General features: G+C 42.2%; 1 protein-coding gene across 1 annotated transcript; it reads left to right on the top strand.

Moving 5' to 3' along the window:
* Window positions 1-1226: 1226 nt before the first annotated feature.
* LOC140909057 (p53 apoptosis effector related to PMP-22-like) lies at window positions 1227-21521 on the top strand. The gene is made up of 3 exons (XM_073337446.1): window positions 1227-1437; window positions 20646-20789; window positions 21082-21521. Exons 1-3 carry the CDS (start codon window positions 1227-1229, stop codon window positions 21294-21296), a joined length of 570 nt encoding a protein of 189 aa, XP_073193547.1. The 3' UTR covers window positions 21297-21521.

The raw sequence follows: 21521 nt of genomic DNA, 5'->3' as shown, positions 1-21521 counted from the left end.
TGACTTTGCTAGTGCTATTTATGTAGCCTGTGTAAAACTAGGCAAATATCTAGATGTGTTGATGTACGCCCTGGAATACCTCTGAGAACCTGCAGGGATACAGGTACCCCTGGTTGAGAACTACTGAGTTATGGCATCTAGCTATGCATATGTATACCTTACTGGAGGCTGTATGGTGTTCAGTGATCACTCAGTGCTTAAGGTGCTTGCAGAAAATATTCTGTGTCCATTCCAGCTGGTGCATAACACAACATCAGCTTCACAGCACCCTGCCCAGGCTCTTTCTCTGGGATGGTCAGCAGTTAAAGGCACAGTTCACAATCCCAGAGGAGCCCAATTCTCCACTGCATTGTATAATCTTACTTCCGTGCAAAGTGGAAGCAAAGGCTATCAAACTAGTGCAAATGGAGTAATCTGTTTTAGTAGCATTTTACACTCGGGCCGTGGAGAATTAGCCGCAATTATTGTACTGTGCCTGCTGAGAATATTCGTAGAGCATAGTCAAATCAAACCTATTTTCTCCCCATAAAAACATGCACTGCTCCTCAACGCTTCCAAGCCATGCCCTATTGTCACTGTCAAATTTCAGCTGTTGATTTTTGCCATAGCTCTTTCAAGAAAGAGTCCGAAATTTTCTTCACTGTCCTAACTTTGTAATGGCTGAGGAAACATGCTCAAAAGATTTCCCCTTGGAGTAGAGGCCCAGCATGGGACATTTTAGCCTTAAAGGGGAAAGTTTCAGACAACTTTGAGCTTACAATGCAAATTGGTTTTTAGCTTTTACTGTGAAATTGTGTTACCTGCACCCACTCTCGTGCAAAAGCACCTTGTTTAATCCAAGTTGCTCCTTAATGGGAAGTGACAGCCAGGAAAGGGTTAAAAGCCCAGGGCCAGGGAGTGTAATGGTGCCTGGTGCGTTTACCAATCAGCAGAGAGGAAAGAGGAGCCAAGCAGATGAGACAGCCTAGCCCTGCAACTTCTGTGCAGCTCAAACAGGTTTCTGCTGCCACCACTACAGCTCTTAGTCATTGGAATTTAGGTGGAGCTCCCTCCTTCGGTGTCTGTTCTGATTCAAAAGCTGCTCTCACTCACCTATTCAGACATATACACACACTCTTCAGGAGCCTTCATAAAACACTTTTGTCCCACACTGCTGAGTTAGTAGCAGAAAAAGCTCATCAGTCTGTGCACCTGGCCTCTAGAGAAGCCACTGACCATTCCACAAGATGGTGCAGTATGGCCTTGACTACACAAGGTGCAGATGGATCTTGCCTCTGATGTTAGGCATAGCAGTCATCTTTGGCCTTATTGCGCTGGCTGGCAGGGGCTGGCTGGAGTCGGAGACGGAGCCCTATCAGCATCAAGCCTCGTTATGGGAAAGCTGTACAATGTTCCCTGGTGAGCTCGAGTGGACGTGTACCTCCCTGATGGACTACGGTAAGTGACTGCAATGGGGGTTGGCAGCCCCTAGTGAGTCTAGGTCACATGACTGAGCTTACCCCACTCAACTCACCTCTCATCAGTTTGATGGGAAAAAATAGGGCTCACTATTCCAATACATAGAGCATTTTTTGGAGAAAGAGTGGAACAAGGTTGATCTTTTGAGAGAAAAGAAAGAGGGATGATTGCTATTTTCATAGGGCTAGAGGGTATGTATGTTCATGGTACAAAGACACATATGGAAACAGTGCAGGGAACATTTGAACCATGGGAGATTAATTTATTTAGATATAACTACAATCTCTGCTTTCCAGAAATGAATAATTATTGGAGGACAAGCCCATAAAGCAATAAATAGCAAGCTGTATGGGTAAACTTGGGGTTAACAAGATGGGATCATCCTTCACTGGCAAGGAACTGTTGGGATGTAAAAAAACAGCTGTGAAGCAGAGAGGTCCACAATAAATATCAGGTTGCAGAACGTGGCCTCTAAAATTATATCAGGGAGCACACCGCACAACTTGTGATGTGGTGATGAAACAAAACGCTGAAAGGAGAACGTGCTTTTTCTTTGACAAGGGTCTGAATTAAGGTTTTCATACCTGGAGGAGTTTTGATAAAAGTTTGGACTCTGATGAAGTCACTTAGATAATGTTAATTCAAGTCATAAGGGCCCTTTGGCTAGTAGCCTGATTCTCAACTGTTTTGCAGCTTGTATACTTATTTACACCTGTATAAAGTGTGTGTATAAACACTACCAAATCAGAATAGTAGCATGTTACACTCACCTTGTACGTATACATGTCTGTTCAAGGTGCACAGCAGTAGAGACACAGACCCTTAGCGTCCATTTGGTTGAGCCTTCCAAAAGTGTCATGAAAATGTACCACCCATGCACAAATTGTGCTCTCTGGCCATGCTCTGCATTGACTGATGGTAATGAAAAGATAATGGTGATTTATTCACTAGTCAGAAAGAAGTTAGGGTTTGTTTCGGGGGGGGGGGGGTAGGATTTGTGCTGGAAATGGCCCACCTTGATTATCATACACATTGTAAGGAGAGTGATCACTTTACATAAGCTATTACCAGCAGGAGAGTGGGGTGGGGGGAGAGAAAACCTTTTGTAGTGATAAACACCCATTTTTTCATGATTTGTGTGTATAAAAACAAACATCTGTATTTTCCACAATATGCATCCGATGAAGTGAGCTGTAGCTCACGAAAGCTTATGCTCAAATAAATTGGTTAGTCTCTAAGGTGCCACAAATACTCCTTTTCTTTTTGCGAATACAGACTAACACGGCTGTTATTCTGAAACAAGTTATTCACTGTGGGCTACTGGAATTTTTCAAGCATGTTCACCATTTGCTGTATTTGGGGACTCTATTTCTACCCCTGATGCCCTTTGGGTAACCCTCCCCACCCCAATCCCACATGAATGTTATATTAATCAGTTCTACAATGGTATTCTTTCTCCCTAGGCACCAGGGATGTGATCCACAAAGGTACTCAGGCACCTAGCCCACAGATTCAGGAATCTATGTCCCTTTTTTAGGTACCGCTATGAGCCACAAAACTCTCACTGCTGCCTAATCCTGTAGGTGCCTAAATTCACTCGGCACCCATGTTTTTTCCTCTGAATGTGTGCACTGCAGCCTCACTGTAGGTGAGCGGGTGCGTATCTCCTGCCTGAGCATGCGCACTTTGGCCGCACTGTAGGCATCTGGATGCCTGTCTCTCAGAGTGATTCACAGAAGAACGTCAACAAGACGATTACAAGAAAGACAGGCAATCAGATGGCTAAGCTGTGTGCCTGATCTGGTAGGTGGCCTCTGATCACACCTGTCAGATCCAGCCCCTCGGTGAGTTCACACAAAGCAGTTGGGGGAAAAAGAGGCAGTCCTCCCTAATAACCCTTTAGCTCAGTGGTTAAGGAACACACCTTAACCTAGGCACTAGGATGTTTCTCCCCACCCCAGAGGGGGCAGAAGGGATTTGAATAGGGATCTGTCATCTCTTTCAGGTCAGTGGCCTAGTAGACACTAGGCTATGAAATATTCTGATGTGGGGCTCCCTCAGTCTCTCCGCTCAAAGCTGTTCCACTTTAATTAAGCAAGTGAATAATTATTTATTAATTGGGCCAGTAAAAGATTTAGAATGACTCTACTATAGCCTAGTAGTTAGAGCACTTGCTGGAGAGATGGCCGAGCCTTATTCAAATCCCTTCTCCCCTTCAAGTGGAGGGGGGACTGAAACCAGGGACCTCCCACATCCTGGGTGAGTACCTATCCAGTAAGCTAAAGGTTGTAAGGCAGGTCCTACCCCAGCTAATTTGCTTTGAGCCTGGCCTGCATTTAGGCAGCTGAATGCCTATCTTCCCCCAATTTGTGGATCACTAGCAGAGCTAGGTACTGCCCTGCAGCTGGACTTGAAAACCTTTCTCCAAGAGAGGGGCACAGCTTAGCACACCCCTTTCTGGTTGGCATCTCCAGAGGCTAGTGTAGGCAGCTCCCTGCCTTTGTGGATCACAGTCTAAGGCACTTATATATCCCCATTCATTGTACAGAGAGCCCAGATGCCTCACTCAGGCTTTGTGGATTATGGTGCTGTTCCTGTGATTTTTCTAAGCACCTAAAAGTTCAGCTCAGCATTGCAATGCCTAAATTCCTTTGTGGATCTTGGCCCATGTCCCTCACAGACAAAGGGTTGGAATTTAGGGTCCAGGCTGGCCCTGGGCTTTTCATGATGGTCTTTCTTCCCTGCTTTTGTATTTTTCTCAGACAAATGCATTGGAGTTCTATAGCACCTTCCAACCGAGGATTTCAAGTCAATTTAAAAACATCTGTGAATTAATCCTCAAAACACAATCGGCAAATATTATCTCCTATTTATAGATGGGGAAACTGAGGCACAGAAAGGTGAATGCCCACATTTTAAAAAATGTTTACTAATTTTGTGTGTCCAACTTGACACTCCCATTGGCTTCATCTGTTGTTCTGTATGCTCAGTGCCTTTGAAAACTAGTCCATAGGTGCATCAAGTGGGGCACCCCAGTTTAATGGACACTTTTTAAAATTTGGGACTAAATGAATGGTCTAAGGTTGCACAGGAAGTCTTTGGCAAAATTTGGGTACAGAATTCAGAATTCCTGGCTGCTCTTAATCCTGTGTTTTAATCACAAGCTCATACTTCCACCCTCTGTACTGGGACATGGTTTGGATCTGGAGAGAATGGGCAAACTGAGCCCTTTGGATTAGGTTAATGCCATATCTTATTGACCAGCTCTGAGCTGGAAATCAAAACTGCCTTCCACTGATCCTTTTTGGCTGGAGTGGGAACGCTAATTTTTGGCTCCATAACCCTCTACCTGAATGCATCATGGTAGGTTCCTGTACCTGTAATAAACTCCTGTAATAAAATTTAAAAGTTGCCTTTGCTATTGGTGTAGACTGAAAACTAAAGGAAAAGGCGCACCTATGATCAGGTTTTTAATAAAAGACGAATTTTATTTGTGTGCTTCCTTTTATCTATACTAATATAAAAACGTTAAGGAGGACAAGTGTCCGATATCACAAACCATATCGCAAGTATGATTACATTTCCCCTTTTCATAAGCATGGAGACATGAAGAAAGACAATGTAGATAGAAGGGGGCAGAAGTGATTTGACATTTTTTGTGAGGAGTGAACTCCTTGTTTCTTCCCTGTTCTCCTATTGGCTTGATTTCCAGTTTCTCTGCCCCACCCATAATTTACTGCAGGCCCAAAAGGGTCTTCTGCAAGTCCTGTGGAAGGTGGGTTGCTGCAGGGGGGCTGATCCCACTGTTGTGATAGATGTGTATCCCTGGGAGTCAGCTTCCTGCTGCAAGTGAAACTTATCAACATTAGTGGAATAGGTAGCAGCCGTGTTAGTCTGTATCCGCAAAAAGAAAAGGAGGACTAGTGGCACCTTAGAGACTAACCAATTTATTTGAGCATAAGCTTTTGTGAGCTACAGCTCACTTCATCGGATGAAGGAATAGTAAATATATTTTACTCCTATGATAATTAGATTTAATTATAAAGACCATACATGTTATTCAATAAAGTACACAAATTCAGATTAAATTCTTCACTAGCAAAACTTGGAATTTGAATCTGAGCAGTTTGACTTATCCTGTATAAACCTTCAGAGGCTGCACTAGAAAAATCAAACATCTTTGAACATAATCAGACTGGGAAGGGATGAAATTTACAAAGTTTATAAACTTTGTGAAAAGTGAGAGTCTGAGGAGTTTATAAACTCTACTGCATCCTCAAGAGTTTCAAATATTTAAATTTAATTATCCAACCTTCTAAACATACTTTAAGACCGTAGGTTCCTTTTAGGACAATTTTTTTTTTAATTTCTCAACTCTAGAGCAAGTCATTTGAGATAGGATAGTTAAAAGCATTAAACTTTTGTGTTATTTGTGCACATACTTATTTCTCAAATACATCTTGCTGAGATAACCTCAAATTTTGCAGGAAAAAAAGTCTCCTTTTTTCTAAAGGCCACATATAAGAAGCATCAGGTGAAAGGTAGGTTGTTTTTATTCTCGAAGAAGATTAGGATGGCCAAAAAAGAAAGAGCTGCAATAAAATATTCAAGGTTTGCTTTAGAGTCATAGTGGCAAACGACTTAGATAATGTAAAGTTACTAAAAAGGATAGTACACTTGAGCTTTGACAAAAGCCTGGGTGAAAGGATGACAACTACAATACTGACTGTGTCTATGTGGGAACTAGCTGGGCTTGCAAAGTTTTTTTTAAAGTGAACACATGCTTGCATCTGTACTTTGTGAAGCTGGCACAACACCTTTTTATTTTCCTGACTCTTGGCTATATGAGCTTTCCAGAACAAGGTATGCCTCTGAAAGCCTTAGCCAAAGCCTTTTAAATATTTAATGTATTATGCTGCAGGCTTTTGACATGTTTGAACGTGCTTGTTGCCTGTTGCTGGAAAATGATTGCTCCTGTTTTGCTAAGTTGAATGTGGTGCACAATAAGATGAAAGAATCTTTAATACATGCAATCTGTCTATTCTCTCATATCATGCCTGATCCTGCAGTCCTTTGGCCAGCAGAACTTCCATCAATTTCAATGAAAAATGCCATGCATAGGACAAATGCAGGTTTGAGTCCTTCAGATTTAGTGTGAAATGTTAGGCTTAATTGCAGATCTTGAAAAACCCACACAGTGCTTGTGCACATGGCAAGTGGAATTTCAATATTTGCAGTGACTTCCACATACCATCCAATATTATATTCTAGTCATTCTAGTCATTCTACAGAGCAACCTTTGGCACGTGGCCCATCAGGAACTGCTGGCGGACCGCGAGACACTGTGTTTACGTTGACTGTCCGCAGGCATGGCCCCCCCCGCAGCTCCCAGTGGCTGCGGATCACTGTTCCCTGCCAATGGGAGATGCGGGGAGCGGCGGCCAGCACATCACCTATCTCCTGCCTAAGCCCCAGAGAGATTCACAAATTAGGAGGGACAGATGTTAGACTGTGTAAGTCACGTGTGAAGCCCGAGTCTGTAGGCATACTCAAAGGTCACCTACCAGATTAGGTCCCTCAAGCATGGGGGTGGAGGGTGGCAAAAAATGACCTCTCTTATACCTTTAGCCAGGGGTGAAAGTAGGCTAGTAGGAAGCCGGTACCGGCCTGTATGCAGTTGACGTTAAAGTGCTGTCGTGGCAGAGCTTTAACATCATTGCCCCTTTTGTCGTCCCCCATGTCCCCCCCGGGCCACCGACTGGGAGCGGGGGGCAAAAGAGGCAGCTGCCCCAGGGCTGGCGATTTAAAAGGGCCCAGGAGTCCCAGCCGCCGCCGCCGCTACCCGCCCCCAGCCCCGCCCCTTCCGCCCAAGGTGGAGAGAGTTATACACCATATTCGTAAGTGTTAATATTATTTTCACCCCTGCCTTTAGCCCAGTGGATCAGGTACTCATCCAGGATGTGGGAAACCACCAGTTCAAATCCCCCCTCCATGTCAAGGGGAGAAGGGATTTGAACAAGGACCTGCCATCTCTCAGGTGAGTGCCCTAATCACTAGGCTATGGAATACTTTGATGTGCCCCCCCAGTCTCTCCTATTGAACATATTCAACTTTAAACAATTGACTAATTACATATTAATGGGGCCCTTAAAAGAGTTAGAACAACTCTATAACCTGGTGCATGGGGCACTCACCTGGAAGATGGCAAATCCTTTCTTCCTTTCAGGAGGAAGGGGAACTTGAACAGAAGGTCTCCCCAACCTGCGTGAGTACCCCTAGGCTAACGGTTGTAAGGGAGGTCATCCATTCCCCTGGCCATTTTGTTTTAGGCTCTGTTTGCAACTAAGGTGGCCGAACCCACCTATCTTCACCCAGTTCATGGATCACCACGAGAGCTAAGTGCCTTTTTGCAGTCCAGACTTTGGTGCTTATCTCCAAAAGATTGGTGGGACTTTTCTCACCCCCCTCTGGTCGACATCTCCCATTGGCTAGCTCAGACAGCTCCCTGCCTACCATGCTGGCTTTGGGGATCACAGCCTAAGGTGCCTATCTCTCACCATTCATTGTATAGGGAGCCTAGGCTTTGGGGATTGCAATGTTGTTCCTGTGACTTTCTAGGTGCCTAAAAGTTGGGTGCCACCACGCCCAAAGTCACAATGCCTAAGTCCCTTTGTGAATCTGAGCCTTGGCAGGTGTGTCTCTATCCCCCATCTCCTCATGGTGTGTGAGCAGCCAGAATCTGACCCCAAATTAACACACGAGAGACTTCATTTCTACTTAGTTCAATAAATCACCATGAGCAGAACATTATAGGGCTTTTCATATTGCCAGATTGAGGGAACAGCCTTTTTCAGCACTGGGTGGGATGAGGGCCAGGTTTTCTATCTGTTAGTGGAGTACACTGAACACAGCATATATTGTGTACTACTTTGAAAACTGTAACGAAGAGCTACACATTTGAAACAGATAGTCTTGAGCCATAAAGTTATTATCCAGATCTGAATCTAAACTTTCCCTGCATTCCAGGACATTCATATATATGGCTTTGGTTCAAGCCAATCTCTGAATCTAGGTATGACAATGTGGAGCTACTGCTCCTTCAGTGACTCCACTGCCAACATACAGGTCCTGTTAATACCAGTCGAATTTTTGTATCAATAAGAACAAATGTTATTTGCAGCACAGAGGTCAATTTCAGTAGATGATGTATTTATATGAAACAACACAATGGGATAATTCAGCAGCTTTCTTTGTACAACATCTCTTTCTCTTGAGTAAGTTAGGGACTGCCTTCTTGTTACATGTTTGTACAATGCCTAGTATGATGATGCCCTGATCCATGATCCCTAAGTACTACAGTAATACAAATAATAATAATGTGTGCAAAATTCTCCACTTTCATCCTCCTTGCAAATCTCTCACACAATCTTTATTGAATTGTTCTGTTCTGGAGAGACAAGGTGGGTGAGCTAATATCTTTTATTAGATAAACTTCTGTTAGTGAGAGAGACAAGCTTTTGAACTACACAGAGCTCACCTTCCGGTCACTCTCCTATATCCTGGGACTGACCCCGCTACAACAAGTGCATACATGTTCTAGTCTAGTTATTTACATGATCATTACCACAGTAGTAACTGGAAACCTACTAACATTCATGAATTAATCCTCTCAGTCCCTCTGTGAGCTAGGGTAGCATTAGTATCTCCATTTTATGGGGGATCTGTGGCAGAGTGATTGTGTCTTGCCCAGATTTACAGAGGAAGTCTGTGGTGGAGCTGGAAATGGAGCCCCCATCTGAGTCCCAGTCCACTTGCTTAACCACAAGACAATCCTTCTGCCCCTTATTTGCAGGGCAAATTGAAGATAAGAACTTCATCCTGTCCATACTACAGCCAAAACCTGAAACAAACAGGTTCAATGTGGTTTTTTTAGGTAGTTTCAGTTACAGAGTGGAGAGGTTCTTAGCCACACGCTACTTTCCAAATCATCTCTCAAAAAAGCATAACATTATTTAAGGTCAAGCCTTAATACAAAACATACACAGAATTTACTATTCACACAGTAGCTAGACTTTTAAATGCTAGAAAAAATGGGCTCCTAGTTAAATGTAATAGCTACAATACTGAAAATGTTTCAGTGATATTGTTCTTAAGGAACTTTGATAAGAAGGGAAGAAAAGAACAGACATGACTTGATTTTCCTCTTGCTTACAGGAGTAACTCCACTGGAGTAAGTGAGAGGGGAATCAGGCCCACAGCGTGGCAGTTCATATTCCTCATTTGCAATTACTGACATACTTTTCTTTATCATTTCACAGTTCACCCTTCTACACATTTATTGCAAGGTGCATTTCATAAGACCCTTTGCTAAATAAGTTATTGCCTTAGTTGGGTAACTAACTCTACAAAGAGCCCTCTCAGATGGCAACAAATACTCTTTATAATCAAATTGCTTCCCTAATAATTACAGCCAAATTGGCTAAAACAGTGCTGATGGTGTGAGATGCTGAGGGATCCCAGCTACCATATGAAAATAGAAGCAGCTGAGGACAAAGTGCTGAGATCCCAGCACTTTGCAGGCTCAGACAATGAACTCTTAAGCATGCACCATTCAGTTACTTTTCTAACCTTTCACACAGGAGGTAACCGTGCTGAGGATTTATGAATGTGGGTAAAAACGGTACTGAATTGTGGAAGAATGTGCATGTGGGTAAAAACGGTACTGCACTGTCGTTTTTCTTTAGTTGGGTCATCTCTTCAGAGAATCTGACAGGATGGAGTGATGATGATTCCTCCATAGTAAGAGCTGGATATAAGTCCCATTATAAGGTTGACTTCGAATAACTTTGGGAGGATAAACAAGCAAACAAGAAAATCTCTCAGGCTAAGTCTATACTACAGATCTTACAGTGGCACAGCTGTGCTGCTGTAAGGTCTCCCGTGTAGCCACTCAGTGCTGACGGGAGAGAGTGCTCCCACTGGCATAGCACTGTTCACATTGGTGCTTTTGTCGGTGAAACTTATGTCGGTCAGAGGGGTGTTTTTTCACACCCCTGACCGACCACAGTTATACTGACAGCAGTGCTAGTGTAGACATAGCCTCATGCTTTCACATTTTTCAGGGAAAATCTTGTTGACAGCTGGTATCTATTCTGAACAATTTTGAACAAGATTGTAGGAGAATATTATCCTTATTAATATTATAATAATACCCCAAGCTCCTCCTGGGAACTTTTTCAAAGTGTCTTTAGCAAGTTCTTGATCAGTCAAAAATCCCAATGGTTTCAAATTAGTCAGCTTTGATTGAGTAAGAACTGCAGGATTTAGCCCAATGATGCTAAAGGAAGAGAACTTAAACCACAGCTAGACGTTTAGTAGAGGAGGAATGACTTTACACTATCATGGTAAAGAAGGTCCAAGCTGATCTGGAAACTCCTATACCATTTAATACACTGGATTTTAAATCAGTTTGAAGTTAGGAAGGTGTGTGTGTGGGAGGGCGTATGACTCTTTGAAGCGCTATACATGCTATATGGATGAAAGCATTAATATGTGCAGACATATATATGTGACACACATATGTGTTGCAAATAACATTTAATTTTGATCTAAGTGCTGCTTAATGATTACTGTAGGGCCAGATTCTGATGCCTTTACTGACACTGAATAGAGCCTTCCTCCACAAGCGATTCCACTGAAGTCTCTGGAGCTACCTGGAGAGGAAGCTGCTATCCAATCAGAGTAATAATAATTAGCTCGTTATGCAGTGCTTTTCACCAGTAGATTGCAAAGAAGGTCAGTATCATTATCCCCATTTTACAGTAGGAGAAACTGAGGCACAGAGCAGTAAAGGGACTTGCCCAAAGTCACCAACAGGCCAAAGACAGGAATAGAGCTGTCAGCCTCCTGAAATCCAGTCCAGTGCTTTGTCCACGAGACCTTGATGCCTCTATATTGAATAAAAGTATCAGAATCTGTCCCTAATTATACAACTATAACATAGACTCTTTTTGTACTCCCCAATCACGTTAACCACCCTATCAACAGCCAATACTAGTGCATCAGCAAAAATTGTTAATATCGCCCTCTTGTTCAGTCACAGGGAGAAGAAATGAGCAAACAGCATCACGTCTCTCCCTGTAGGCTTTTTTGTTTCTTGGGTGGGAAGGATTTGGTTTCTATCAGAAAGTTACTATCAGAAAGTTATTCACAGCCACTCCCTACCCAGGGAAACTCCTTCACTGCAATTAAGGCTAGCCACAGCAAGGTTTCTGAACACAGTTTGCTCATATTCTGCTGCAAACTATAGACTAAGAGTTATCTGATTAAAAATTCTTGTTTTTGGAAATGAGATGTAAATCCATTGTGCTTCAGCCAGATGTAAGAGTGCGAGCAAGCTTTGGGAAAAGGATACACTGCTATTTTGCTTAATAGTCATTGTTTGTAAGGCTGAGCTATAAAAGACGATCCCTTTTAATCTGTAGGTTATTTTAATCAACTCATCTTTAATCCTTGACAAGGTCTTCTGTCCAAATAGTAGTAACAGCTAGAAAACAGACATAACATGCTACATTGGGATTAACTGATATGATTTACCTGGATTGGCTTATTAATATGTTACATATTTTTTCCAAAAACCCCTAGTTAAAATTTAGCTCAAAATAGACTGAACGAGCAAACCATGTATCAAACCAAGCATCAAAACATGTAAAATTAAGGTCTGATCCTGAGGATGCCCACAATTCCTGTTGAAATTGGTGTGAACTGCGGGTACTTGGGCCCTCTCTTCTGAACAAGCCAATTGTGAGGCATTGGCATGCACATTACTTTTAATACCTCACTCACTCCTCTGCTGCACCCTTTGATGATTCTTCTACACCCCGTGTTGCTCCCTTCTTAGCACTAAGCATCAGGGAGGATCCCTCATTAGCACAAAGCTTTGTTGGACTCTCTTCTAAATCAAGCTCCTGCATGTCAAGTATGTGTGCCGAGGAGTGTAGCTGAAACTGAACCACTCCCTCTAGATGGTGGAGGAACCCTTCCCTCCCGCCATGACCAAACACAAAACTCTTCAAGTGGAAATGTTTCCTACACTGAACTTCTTCCCCCAAAAGGAGGAGGGTCTTCAGGCATGTCAAAACTGTGGACTCTGGATTTTTCAACAAATATGTTGATGAGTGTGTAGATGATGCTGTCTGGAAATAGAAAGATGATGAGAAGGTGAAGGTCTGTTTGCTTTTAATGAGAAACAGTCTGTTTTGAGTTTGAGAAGCCTCTGATTACCAGCAGTTAGGCCATGTCTGCACTACCACTTATGTTGGCAAAACTTATGTTCCTCAGGGGTGTGAAAAAAACACCCCCCGAGCAACACAAGTTTAGGGGGGAGGGATAGCTCAGTGGTTTGAGCATTAGCCTGCTAAACCCAGGGTTGTGAGTTCAATCCTTGAGGGGGCCATTTAGGGATCTGGGGCAAAAATTGGGGATTGGTCCTGCTTTGAGCAGGGGGTTGGACTAGATGACCTTCTGAGGTCCCTTCCAACCCTGAGATTCTATGATTCTACACTAACAGAAACGCCAGTGTGGACAGCGCTATGTTGGCTGTCTTGTCCCCTCACCTCATTGGGATAGTTAAGTGGTTGTCTCTGCCCCTCACTAATTTGATGGCTTTGTTTACCTTATACGTAAACGTATTTCTGTTTTCTCTCCTTGCTCAGTTTACACTGAAGACACATTCAAGCTGGCAGAATCATACTCCTTGGTCTAGGGTGGGGTCCCTTAAGCCTTACCTGCCAAAAACATATTGCCAGCACATTTACAGTTCTTCATATATCCCCTGTACATACATCAAGAAAAATATTAATGACCAACATGTAACCAGTTAGCATATGATACCTTACACCTGTTAGGTACAGATTATGGCAACAGTGAGTTGGAGTATGCTCAGCTGCTCAGGCCAGCTGAGACTCACTGCTAGATACCCTTGCCCTCTGGCACTGGGATGCTCTTAGAATCAAAGTATTATTCCATTTTCAATGCAGGTTTGGCATTTCATATCGTCTTCCATTTTTTTAAATTAAAGCTATCCTTGTTTAATACAGCTGTGTCACCCACCACACTGTCACGCAGGGGCTGCAGAGGTTGTTGACTGAACAGCTCTGATGAAAATGATAATCTGATGATAATGTAAATAATTGCTGAGATGTATGAACAGCTGACAATAGATTTATATTTCTTTTAAAGGCTGGTTATGTTTTCAGCTTCAGGGCAGAAGGAATTAAAAGTTGAGGAATTGTGCTCTTATTAATCAGACAAGGAGATATATATCTGAGCTCTCCATGATTTCATCCTGATGAGCCAGGCCTAGGGTACTTGGTAGTGCACATGAAGTGGAGTACCCATGGCATGAATAAACACAATGAGGGGATGGAATGGCATGGATGGGAATACTTGTACACAATGTGGGCTAGTACACAAGAACCCAGAATCTTTGTTTTGTTTCGTATACAGCAATTAGGTTATGAGGCGTATTTTCAGTGTGTTGTGGCCCTTGTGTTATCAGAGAAAATTTGGAACAAACATGTACAAAAATTTCAGTGTGGGTTTCAAGGTTTTGAATATAAGACGTCACTGGGCAGACAATACCCCAAATTAAATTTGCATCCTTTTGTGTATAAAACAGCCCTTCAATTGTACGTAAAACTGGAATACATGAGGAGGTAAGTCAGGAAAATCAGAAAGCAACATTCCCAGTATCTCTGAATTCCTAATAAAACTCTTAAACCTACATTTGACTGAAGACTTGCCTTATCAAAGAATACTCGGATCCCCAGTTACACCGTTGCTACAACATTTCCTTTGGATAGCTTAACCATTCACAAATCAAACAAATATAGCTGGAAGGACCATTCCTCACTCTGCTTTATATGAAAATAAAGATTTGGGTTCTCTTCTACTTGTCCTAATATAAGGCCTTCCCTGTTTCCAAAGACAAAAACTTAAAAAAAAAAAAGCCAGTTGTAATGAGATTTTAAGACTGGAAAGTATATAGTTTCCTGGCATTTAATAATTATCATACACATTCTTTGATTTGGTGGTAGAGAGATACAAGAAGAAAGAAGCAGACATGCCATTCAAATGATGATGATATCATTTTAGAATGCTGGTGTACATTGGAAAATGCCAATTCACCAAAACCAAAACTTTTTGCAGGAAAGGATCAGGTTAGACAAATTTCCCCTTTTGAAAAAAGTTTCAAAATGTTCAATTTCAAACTTTTCTAAATGAAAACTTTTTCATTTTTTGTTTGCAAAATTCTTTTTGTTTCAATATTTACATTACTTTATAGTAAAATATACATATATTGCATATATAAAATTCAAAATTGAAACAACACATTTCAATCAACCCATTCCAAAAAATGTCTTGGATTTTCAGTTCATGAAAAATCTGAGATTTTGACTTTTTGTCCTGATTTAGGATGGAAAAACTTTCAAAATTTTGAAAATTCTCACAGGACAGGAAAATCATTTCCTGTCCATCTCTAGTATTTAGGGATTCTCTGGGATAAATTTCTTTTTTTTTCTCTGCTGACCTCCTTTAAACATATAAAAAAAATTACTCTGCAGTTCTCTCAGCTGCTTAATTGATCTCAGGCAAATAGGTGTGTGTTTTTATGACCTTAGCTTGACATCCTGAAAGCTAAGTAAACTGCTGTTCTGTCTGTGTTTTGTTTAGTTTCAGTTTTAAATGGGCTGGACTAAAACCAGAGACCTCTCTGTCTCATGTATACTGAGTCTGTGTATATTTGTGAAAAATTGTTGATCTGATTGGATTCCACATTTCCATGAAATGCGTTAACATTTGCCTCGGTGTTTTATACTTTACCCATGTGTTAAAGCAAAACACAAGAACACAGTGGACAGTGGATAACGTGAGAGACTTAGGACCAATTTCTGCCCTCATTTACACTAGTGCAACCTCATCATTTTCAACCCCACTAAATTGTGGTGTTACATGTAAGATGGATTTGGCCCAATGAATTTTAAACTAGATTGAGCCTTTGCTCTGGGTCTTCTGCAAGTGACCCAGAGAGTCACAATTCTTTCTTTACTCCCTCCTTTTTCAGAGGGAAATAACTTTTTGCCCTCCTCCCATACCCTCATTGCCTACCTGCTCATGGCTCACCCCTGAGGCTCCAGCCACAATGCAGGAAGCACTAATGTGGCCGTGCAGGAGGCCATGTGGTTTTACTATCTGTTACTCCCCTGTGTTGTCACTTAAAATCAGATAGCAATTGCTACACTAGATCAGATGCATGGTCCATCTAATCCAGTATCCTGTCTCTGCCAGTGGCCAGTGCAGGTGCCTCAGAAAAAGGTGTAAGAAACCCATAGTAGGAAAGTACAGGATATTTGGACCCCATATTAGGTACCATCCTGCTCTCTAATAGGCAGGGATTGTCTTAAGGCCTGAAGTACAAGTTTTAATATCCCTTCTAAAATTGTTGTTATAATTAATTATTATAACCCTTGATATTCTTTATCCTAAATGTTCAATTCCTTTTTGAATCTTACTAAGTTCTTGACCCCAGTGACTTCCTGTGGCAGTGAATTAATCACACAGTTTGTGAACAAGTTTTTCCTTTTATCAATTTTGAATTTCCCACCTTTAAATTTCATTGTTCTTGTTATGAGACAGAAGAACAGAGAGAGAGAGAACAGAAGATCCTGATCTACCTTTTCTAAACCTTGCATCACTGTAATATACCTTTATCATGTTCCCTCTTGTTCATCTCCTTTCTGAGGAAAACATCCCAGTGTTTTCAATCTCTTTTCATAGGAGAAGTTTTTCCATTCCCTCAGCCATTCTCGTTACTCTTTTTGGAAGCCCCGCCGGTTCTGCAATATCCTTTAACAGATGGGGTGGCCAGTGTTGCAAACAGCATTCTGAAGGACTTATATCAAGGCATTATAACCTTCTCTATATTATTCTCCTGTTCATTCCTTATGCCCCCCTAGCGTATTAAGTTTTCTGACTGCAGCTGCATGTTGACCAGAGATCTTCACTGAACTGTTGACAATGACATCGAGGTCCCTGTCACAATCTGGCTCTGGGTTAATCTAAATCATCATCAGACTGGACCCGATTGAAACACAAAATTAGGATATATATCAAAATTGTTCATATAATTAATTAACAAAAAGTCTGTTCTTAGACTGGATCTCTGATGTAGCATTCTGCAGCTTAGATTTAGTTTGAGCACAGCATCTTAAAGTCTCTACGTCTTCCAAACTGAATCTTTAAAACCTCGATTTAAAATTTTCCTCTGCTGCAGAAGATGGAGTCAGAAACCTGCAATGGTTATGTGACTAAGCGATGCATAAAATGTAATAATACTGCAGTGAGCATGTTTGTTCTTGCCATATAGCCAACTCCCTTAAGGCAGGGAGTATGCCAGTCTCTCCCAGTGTGCCTTCATACAGAGTCATGGCATTTGCAATAGCTGGGAGGAAAAAACTGGTTAGTGGCATGAAGAGGTGGGGAGCAAGGTGAATGAGAGAGTCTCACCCCCACCCTCCCCGGCTAAACGGCAGGGGCCCCTCAGGGCTCTTGGTTCAGCTGGCACTGGGGGTGGGAAGGGAGAAAAAAGTTTTATAATGTGGGGAGGGAGGAATTAGTGAAATGTAATGAAAAGAAATGGAACATGGATCATAAAGTAATGGGAGATGGTCAAAACCTTCAATGAACTGTTGAGAGAAAGGGAGATAGACCAGAGGATTGGGTCAGAATTCCCCCCACCTATTTGTGCTATGCTTGTTCTGGAACTTGAGTGAGGAGAATGGCTCCCTGCCACCTCCGCACTCTCCCAATCTCCAGCGTTGCTGGTGGGGTTTGGTTTGGCCCTCTATGCAAGTGAGAATGACTTAACGGCCCAAAGGGCCATTACACCATCTGGGGCTTGCTACAAGCAATGCAATGGCCACATCCCCCTCACTTGGCCATAAGCTGACAGACAAAACCTAAGCCTAATTTCCCCAATACTAATTTCCCCCTACTGTTACTCACACCTTCTTGTCAACTGTCTGTAATGGGACACTCTCATTACCACTTCAAAAGTTATTTTTCCTGCCTTGGTATCCTGCTGTTAATTGATTTATCTCATTAGACTGACCTCACACTTGGTAAGGCAACCCCCATCCTTTCATGTATTTATACCTGCTCCTGTATTTTCCACTCCATGCATCTGATGAAGTGGGTTCTAGCCCACAAAAGTTTATGCCCAAATAAATTTGTTAGTCTCTAAGGTGCCACAAGGACTCCTCGTTGTTTTTGCTGATACAGACTAACACTGCTACCCCTCTGAAACCTATGCTGGGTGAGAGGACGTAGAGCGGGCATATCCTAAGGTGTGTAAAGCTTGGTATGTATGCAGTGCAATCAAACATCCATGGCTGGCCCATGTCAGCTGACTAAGGCTCATGGGGCTCAGGCTAAGGGGCTGTCTTATAGTGATGTAGTCATTTGAGCTCAGGCAGGAGCCTAGGCTATGGGACCCTTCCCTCTTGTGGGGTCCTAGAGCCTGGGTTCCAGCCCATGCTCAAATGTCTACACCACAGTTAAACAGCCCCTTCGTCTGAGCCTCATGAGGCCAAGTCAGCAGAGATGGGCCAACCATGGGTGCTTAATGGCAGTAGACATTTCCGTAGGGATTTCCTCATGCTGGGGAGAATCCTGAGCTGCCTGGTTAAAACAGCTTTGCAGTCTTTTTACTGCTGCATTAGTTTTATTGCTGGTACAGTTCATGGTGTTGGGAGTTATTATATCACCTCAGAAATAGCTGCATTGATTGAGATTTTATATATGAAATTCAAAAGTTTGCATTAATGCACATTTGATTGCCACTGGAATCATTGTTAACTCTGCACATCCTGTAGGTTATACAGCATACTCTAACAAAACATAATGTAGCACGATTTAAAAAGTAAAGCAGAAGTACTTGCTCTGAGAAACACAGACAAGGTAACAGTGCTATGGGAACTTCATCTTCTGCATATCCTTATACTGTGTGGTTCTTAAACTGCATCATCTTATAGTGTGTTAACAGGGTTACATGTAATTTGTTTGCTTCCTTTAAGGAGAAAAAGAATGCAGCCCATATGAGCACAAGTCCATTTCATGCACTCTACTGCTGCTTTTAAGTAGTGTGAGCTCCTTTCATTTAGCCAATATTACAGATACATATTGTGACAGGGTTGGGCTAGATGGCTATAGGAGAGTAATAGAAGGCAGATATATTAGCCCCAGACTAAGTAGGTCCCTTTTCCCTGGGTCAGGTAACAGGGCAGGTTCCAGAACAACCAGGAACCTTCTGGAGACAATTAAGACAGGCTGATTAGAGCACCTGCAGCCAATCAAGAAGCTGCTAGAATCAATTAAGGCAGGCTAATCAGGGCACCTGGGTTTTAAAATGGAGCTCACTTCAGTTTGTGGTGTGCGTGTGAGGAGCTGGGAGCAAGAGGCACTAGGAGCTGAGAGAGAGAACGTGGACTGTTTGAGGAATGAGGTGTACAAGCATTATCAGACACCAGGAGCAAGGTCCTGTGGTGAGGATAAAGAAGGTGTTGGGAGGAGGCCATGGGGAAGTAGCCCAGGGAGTTGTAGCAGTCGCACAGCTTTTCCAGGAGGCACTCTAGACAGCTGCATTCCACAGGGCCCTGGGCTGGAACCCGGAGTAGAGGGCAGGCCCGGGTTCCCCCCAAATCCTCCCAACTCCTGGCCAGACACAGGAGGAGTTGACCTGGACTGTGAATTCAGAAAAACGGCCAAGCTGAGGGCTGCTGTGAAGCTCCAAGGTGAGCAAATCCGCCAATAAGCGCAAGACCCACCAAGGTAGAGCAGGAACTTTGTCACAATATTAAGAAGTGAGCACATAATAAAGTCATCAGTGTAGTATTTAACAGAACACCACAGGAAAGAAGAAAACAAAAGCAAGATAACCAGAGAGTACATTTGGAACTTGCTATCCAATGTAACAAGGGAGCCAAGGATTGGCCTTGATTTTCCCTCCCCCAACCAAGGCTCATTGGGCCCAAAGATCATCTCATCACTCACATATTTCAAACACCTTGAGCTCTGGAGGTCTTAGTTTGTTCTGGAGTGCAAATCATAAGGGTGTGGGAGATCTGAATTCATCATGACATCATGACTTCTAATGATCATTGATTGCACTTGTGTGGAGCTTTCTAGACTTAGTGTGGGCTCAATTCCCAGTGAAAGTCAATGAGTCACTTAGGTTCTTTTGAAAATCTTACCACTAGAGCAAGAATCTTTGTACTGATCTGGGATATGTAGCTAAAACTAAACATATGACATGATAGAGATTGAATTTAAGATCCAACTGGATCTTATATGTGGTCGGACAAATCCTTGGGTCCTTACTCATCCAAACACCTATTAATTATAGTGAGAACTTACCTGAGTAAGAACCTATGGATTTGGCCACAGGTTATTTCTATAATACCAATATTGCTTACTGAAAGTGAAGCAGTCATCACTATGCTAAAAGACCTGGTGGATGAGCCAGAGGAACAGACATACATGAAAGGTGCCCTCCAACATGCAAATCTTAGAGTCATGATCTATCCCTGATTATTTGTGTCTGATTATAGATTTGCTAAATAATGCCAAACTTTTATGTTCACATACCAGCATGGTCTGCTAATATAGACAATTTTTTAAAATGGAAGATTTTAAGTTGCCTTTGAGGAAAAGCCTCCTCTTCATTTGATGCCTATGCATAATACCCATTGGTGCCATGATAGACATATACAACAGAGACATGACTGCCAGTTGCTGAACAAATGCCCTGTATTAGTGAAATAAGTTATCTGGATATTCTTACATTTCTGCCTCAGTGCTTAATATTGAAATTCTTTGACATTCCTATAACATACTGTTCAAAATTAATGTTTGTTTAAACATCAGACATTTTGCATTAACTCTCTGCTGGATCAGAACCATTTGGTACAGTCTAAACCAGTCAAAGGAGAGTAGGTGGCTGTGTTCTCTCCTTGTGAGTTTACCCTCTTCTCACGTTTGTCTGAATGAAAACACTTCATTTTTAAGGCAGGCATGAATCTACCTTAACACATTGTTGCCTTCATAATATGTTTTCTTTCTGATTTCAGCCTGGGGGAGAGCTGCTGCTGCCACATTCCTTTTAGGCTATATCATTCTGGTCATTTGTTTTGCCCTGGCCATCATAGCATTCGCCATTGATACGCTTCGGTTCAACTTCATACGAGGAATCGGAGGCTTGCTCTTTACTGCTGGTAAGACTGTGTATGAGGAAAAGGTTGCCTTTTAAAATGGTACCTGTTGTAAAATTGGTACTTGCCTTATTTGACTCTTCAAACAAAGGAGTCTATGCCCAGTTCTATAGACACTCGGCACTTGGAAACTTCAATTAAAATCAATGGAAAGTCCATCCAAATAGTAAATCCTCAAACCTCTAAAACAAAGGTGGATTCAGCTAGAGATAACATCAAGGCAAAAACTCTAATGGATACCAGTTTAATCACTCATTCTGACTTTTTGTTGTTGTTGTCTTTTCTCTTTCTTCAGCTGCGTTCTCGGTCATGGCCCTGGTCATTTATCCAGTGAAGTTCACAAATGAAATTGACATGAGAGGAGTCAATATGTTCAGCTGGGCCTATGGCTTTGCTTGGACCACCACCATTATGGAAATAGGCCTGGCGTTCTTCTTCTGCTGCCTTCCGAATTACGAAGATGAGATCCTGGGCAACGTCAAGCCGACATATTTTTATACTTCCCCATAAATACTAGAAACAACAGGAGACGTGCCTTACTGTTTTGATATTTAGATTCCAGAGATACATACAGACTATCTTATTTTTACAGAGTATTATGACCAGGAATTAGTAGAAAGGCTTGGAAACTTTTTTATGCAAGTAGAAGTATAGTGTTGGAGTTATAGAATAGAAGATCTAAATTGTTCTGAATTTTCCTCTTTGATATGGGTTTGTTAGGGTTAATTATTCTAC

This window comes from Lepidochelys kempii, chromosome 3 (assembly GCF_965140265.1).
Source record: "Lepidochelys kempii isolate rLepKem1 chromosome 3, rLepKem1.hap2, whole genome shotgun sequence".
Classification (NCBI taxonomy): Eukaryota; Metazoa; Chordata; order Testudines; family Cheloniidae; genus Lepidochelys; species Lepidochelys kempii.
Note: the sequence above shows the minus strand (reverse complement) of the source record. Positions and strands in the feature narration are given on the sequence as shown.

Coding starts and splice junctions, on each gene's coding strand:
- LOC140909057 (XM_073337446.1), top strand. CDS start 1,227: ATGGTGCAGTATGGCCTTGACTACACAAGGTGCAGATGGATCTTGCCT. Junction 1,438..20,645: donor TACCTCCCTGATGGACTACG/GTAAGTGACTGC, acceptor TTCTGATTTCAG/CCTGGGGGAGAGCTGCTGCT. Junction 20,790..21,081: donor AGGCTTGCTCTTTACTGCTG/GTAAGACTGTGT, acceptor CTCTTTCTTCAG/CTGCGTTCTCGGTCATGGCC.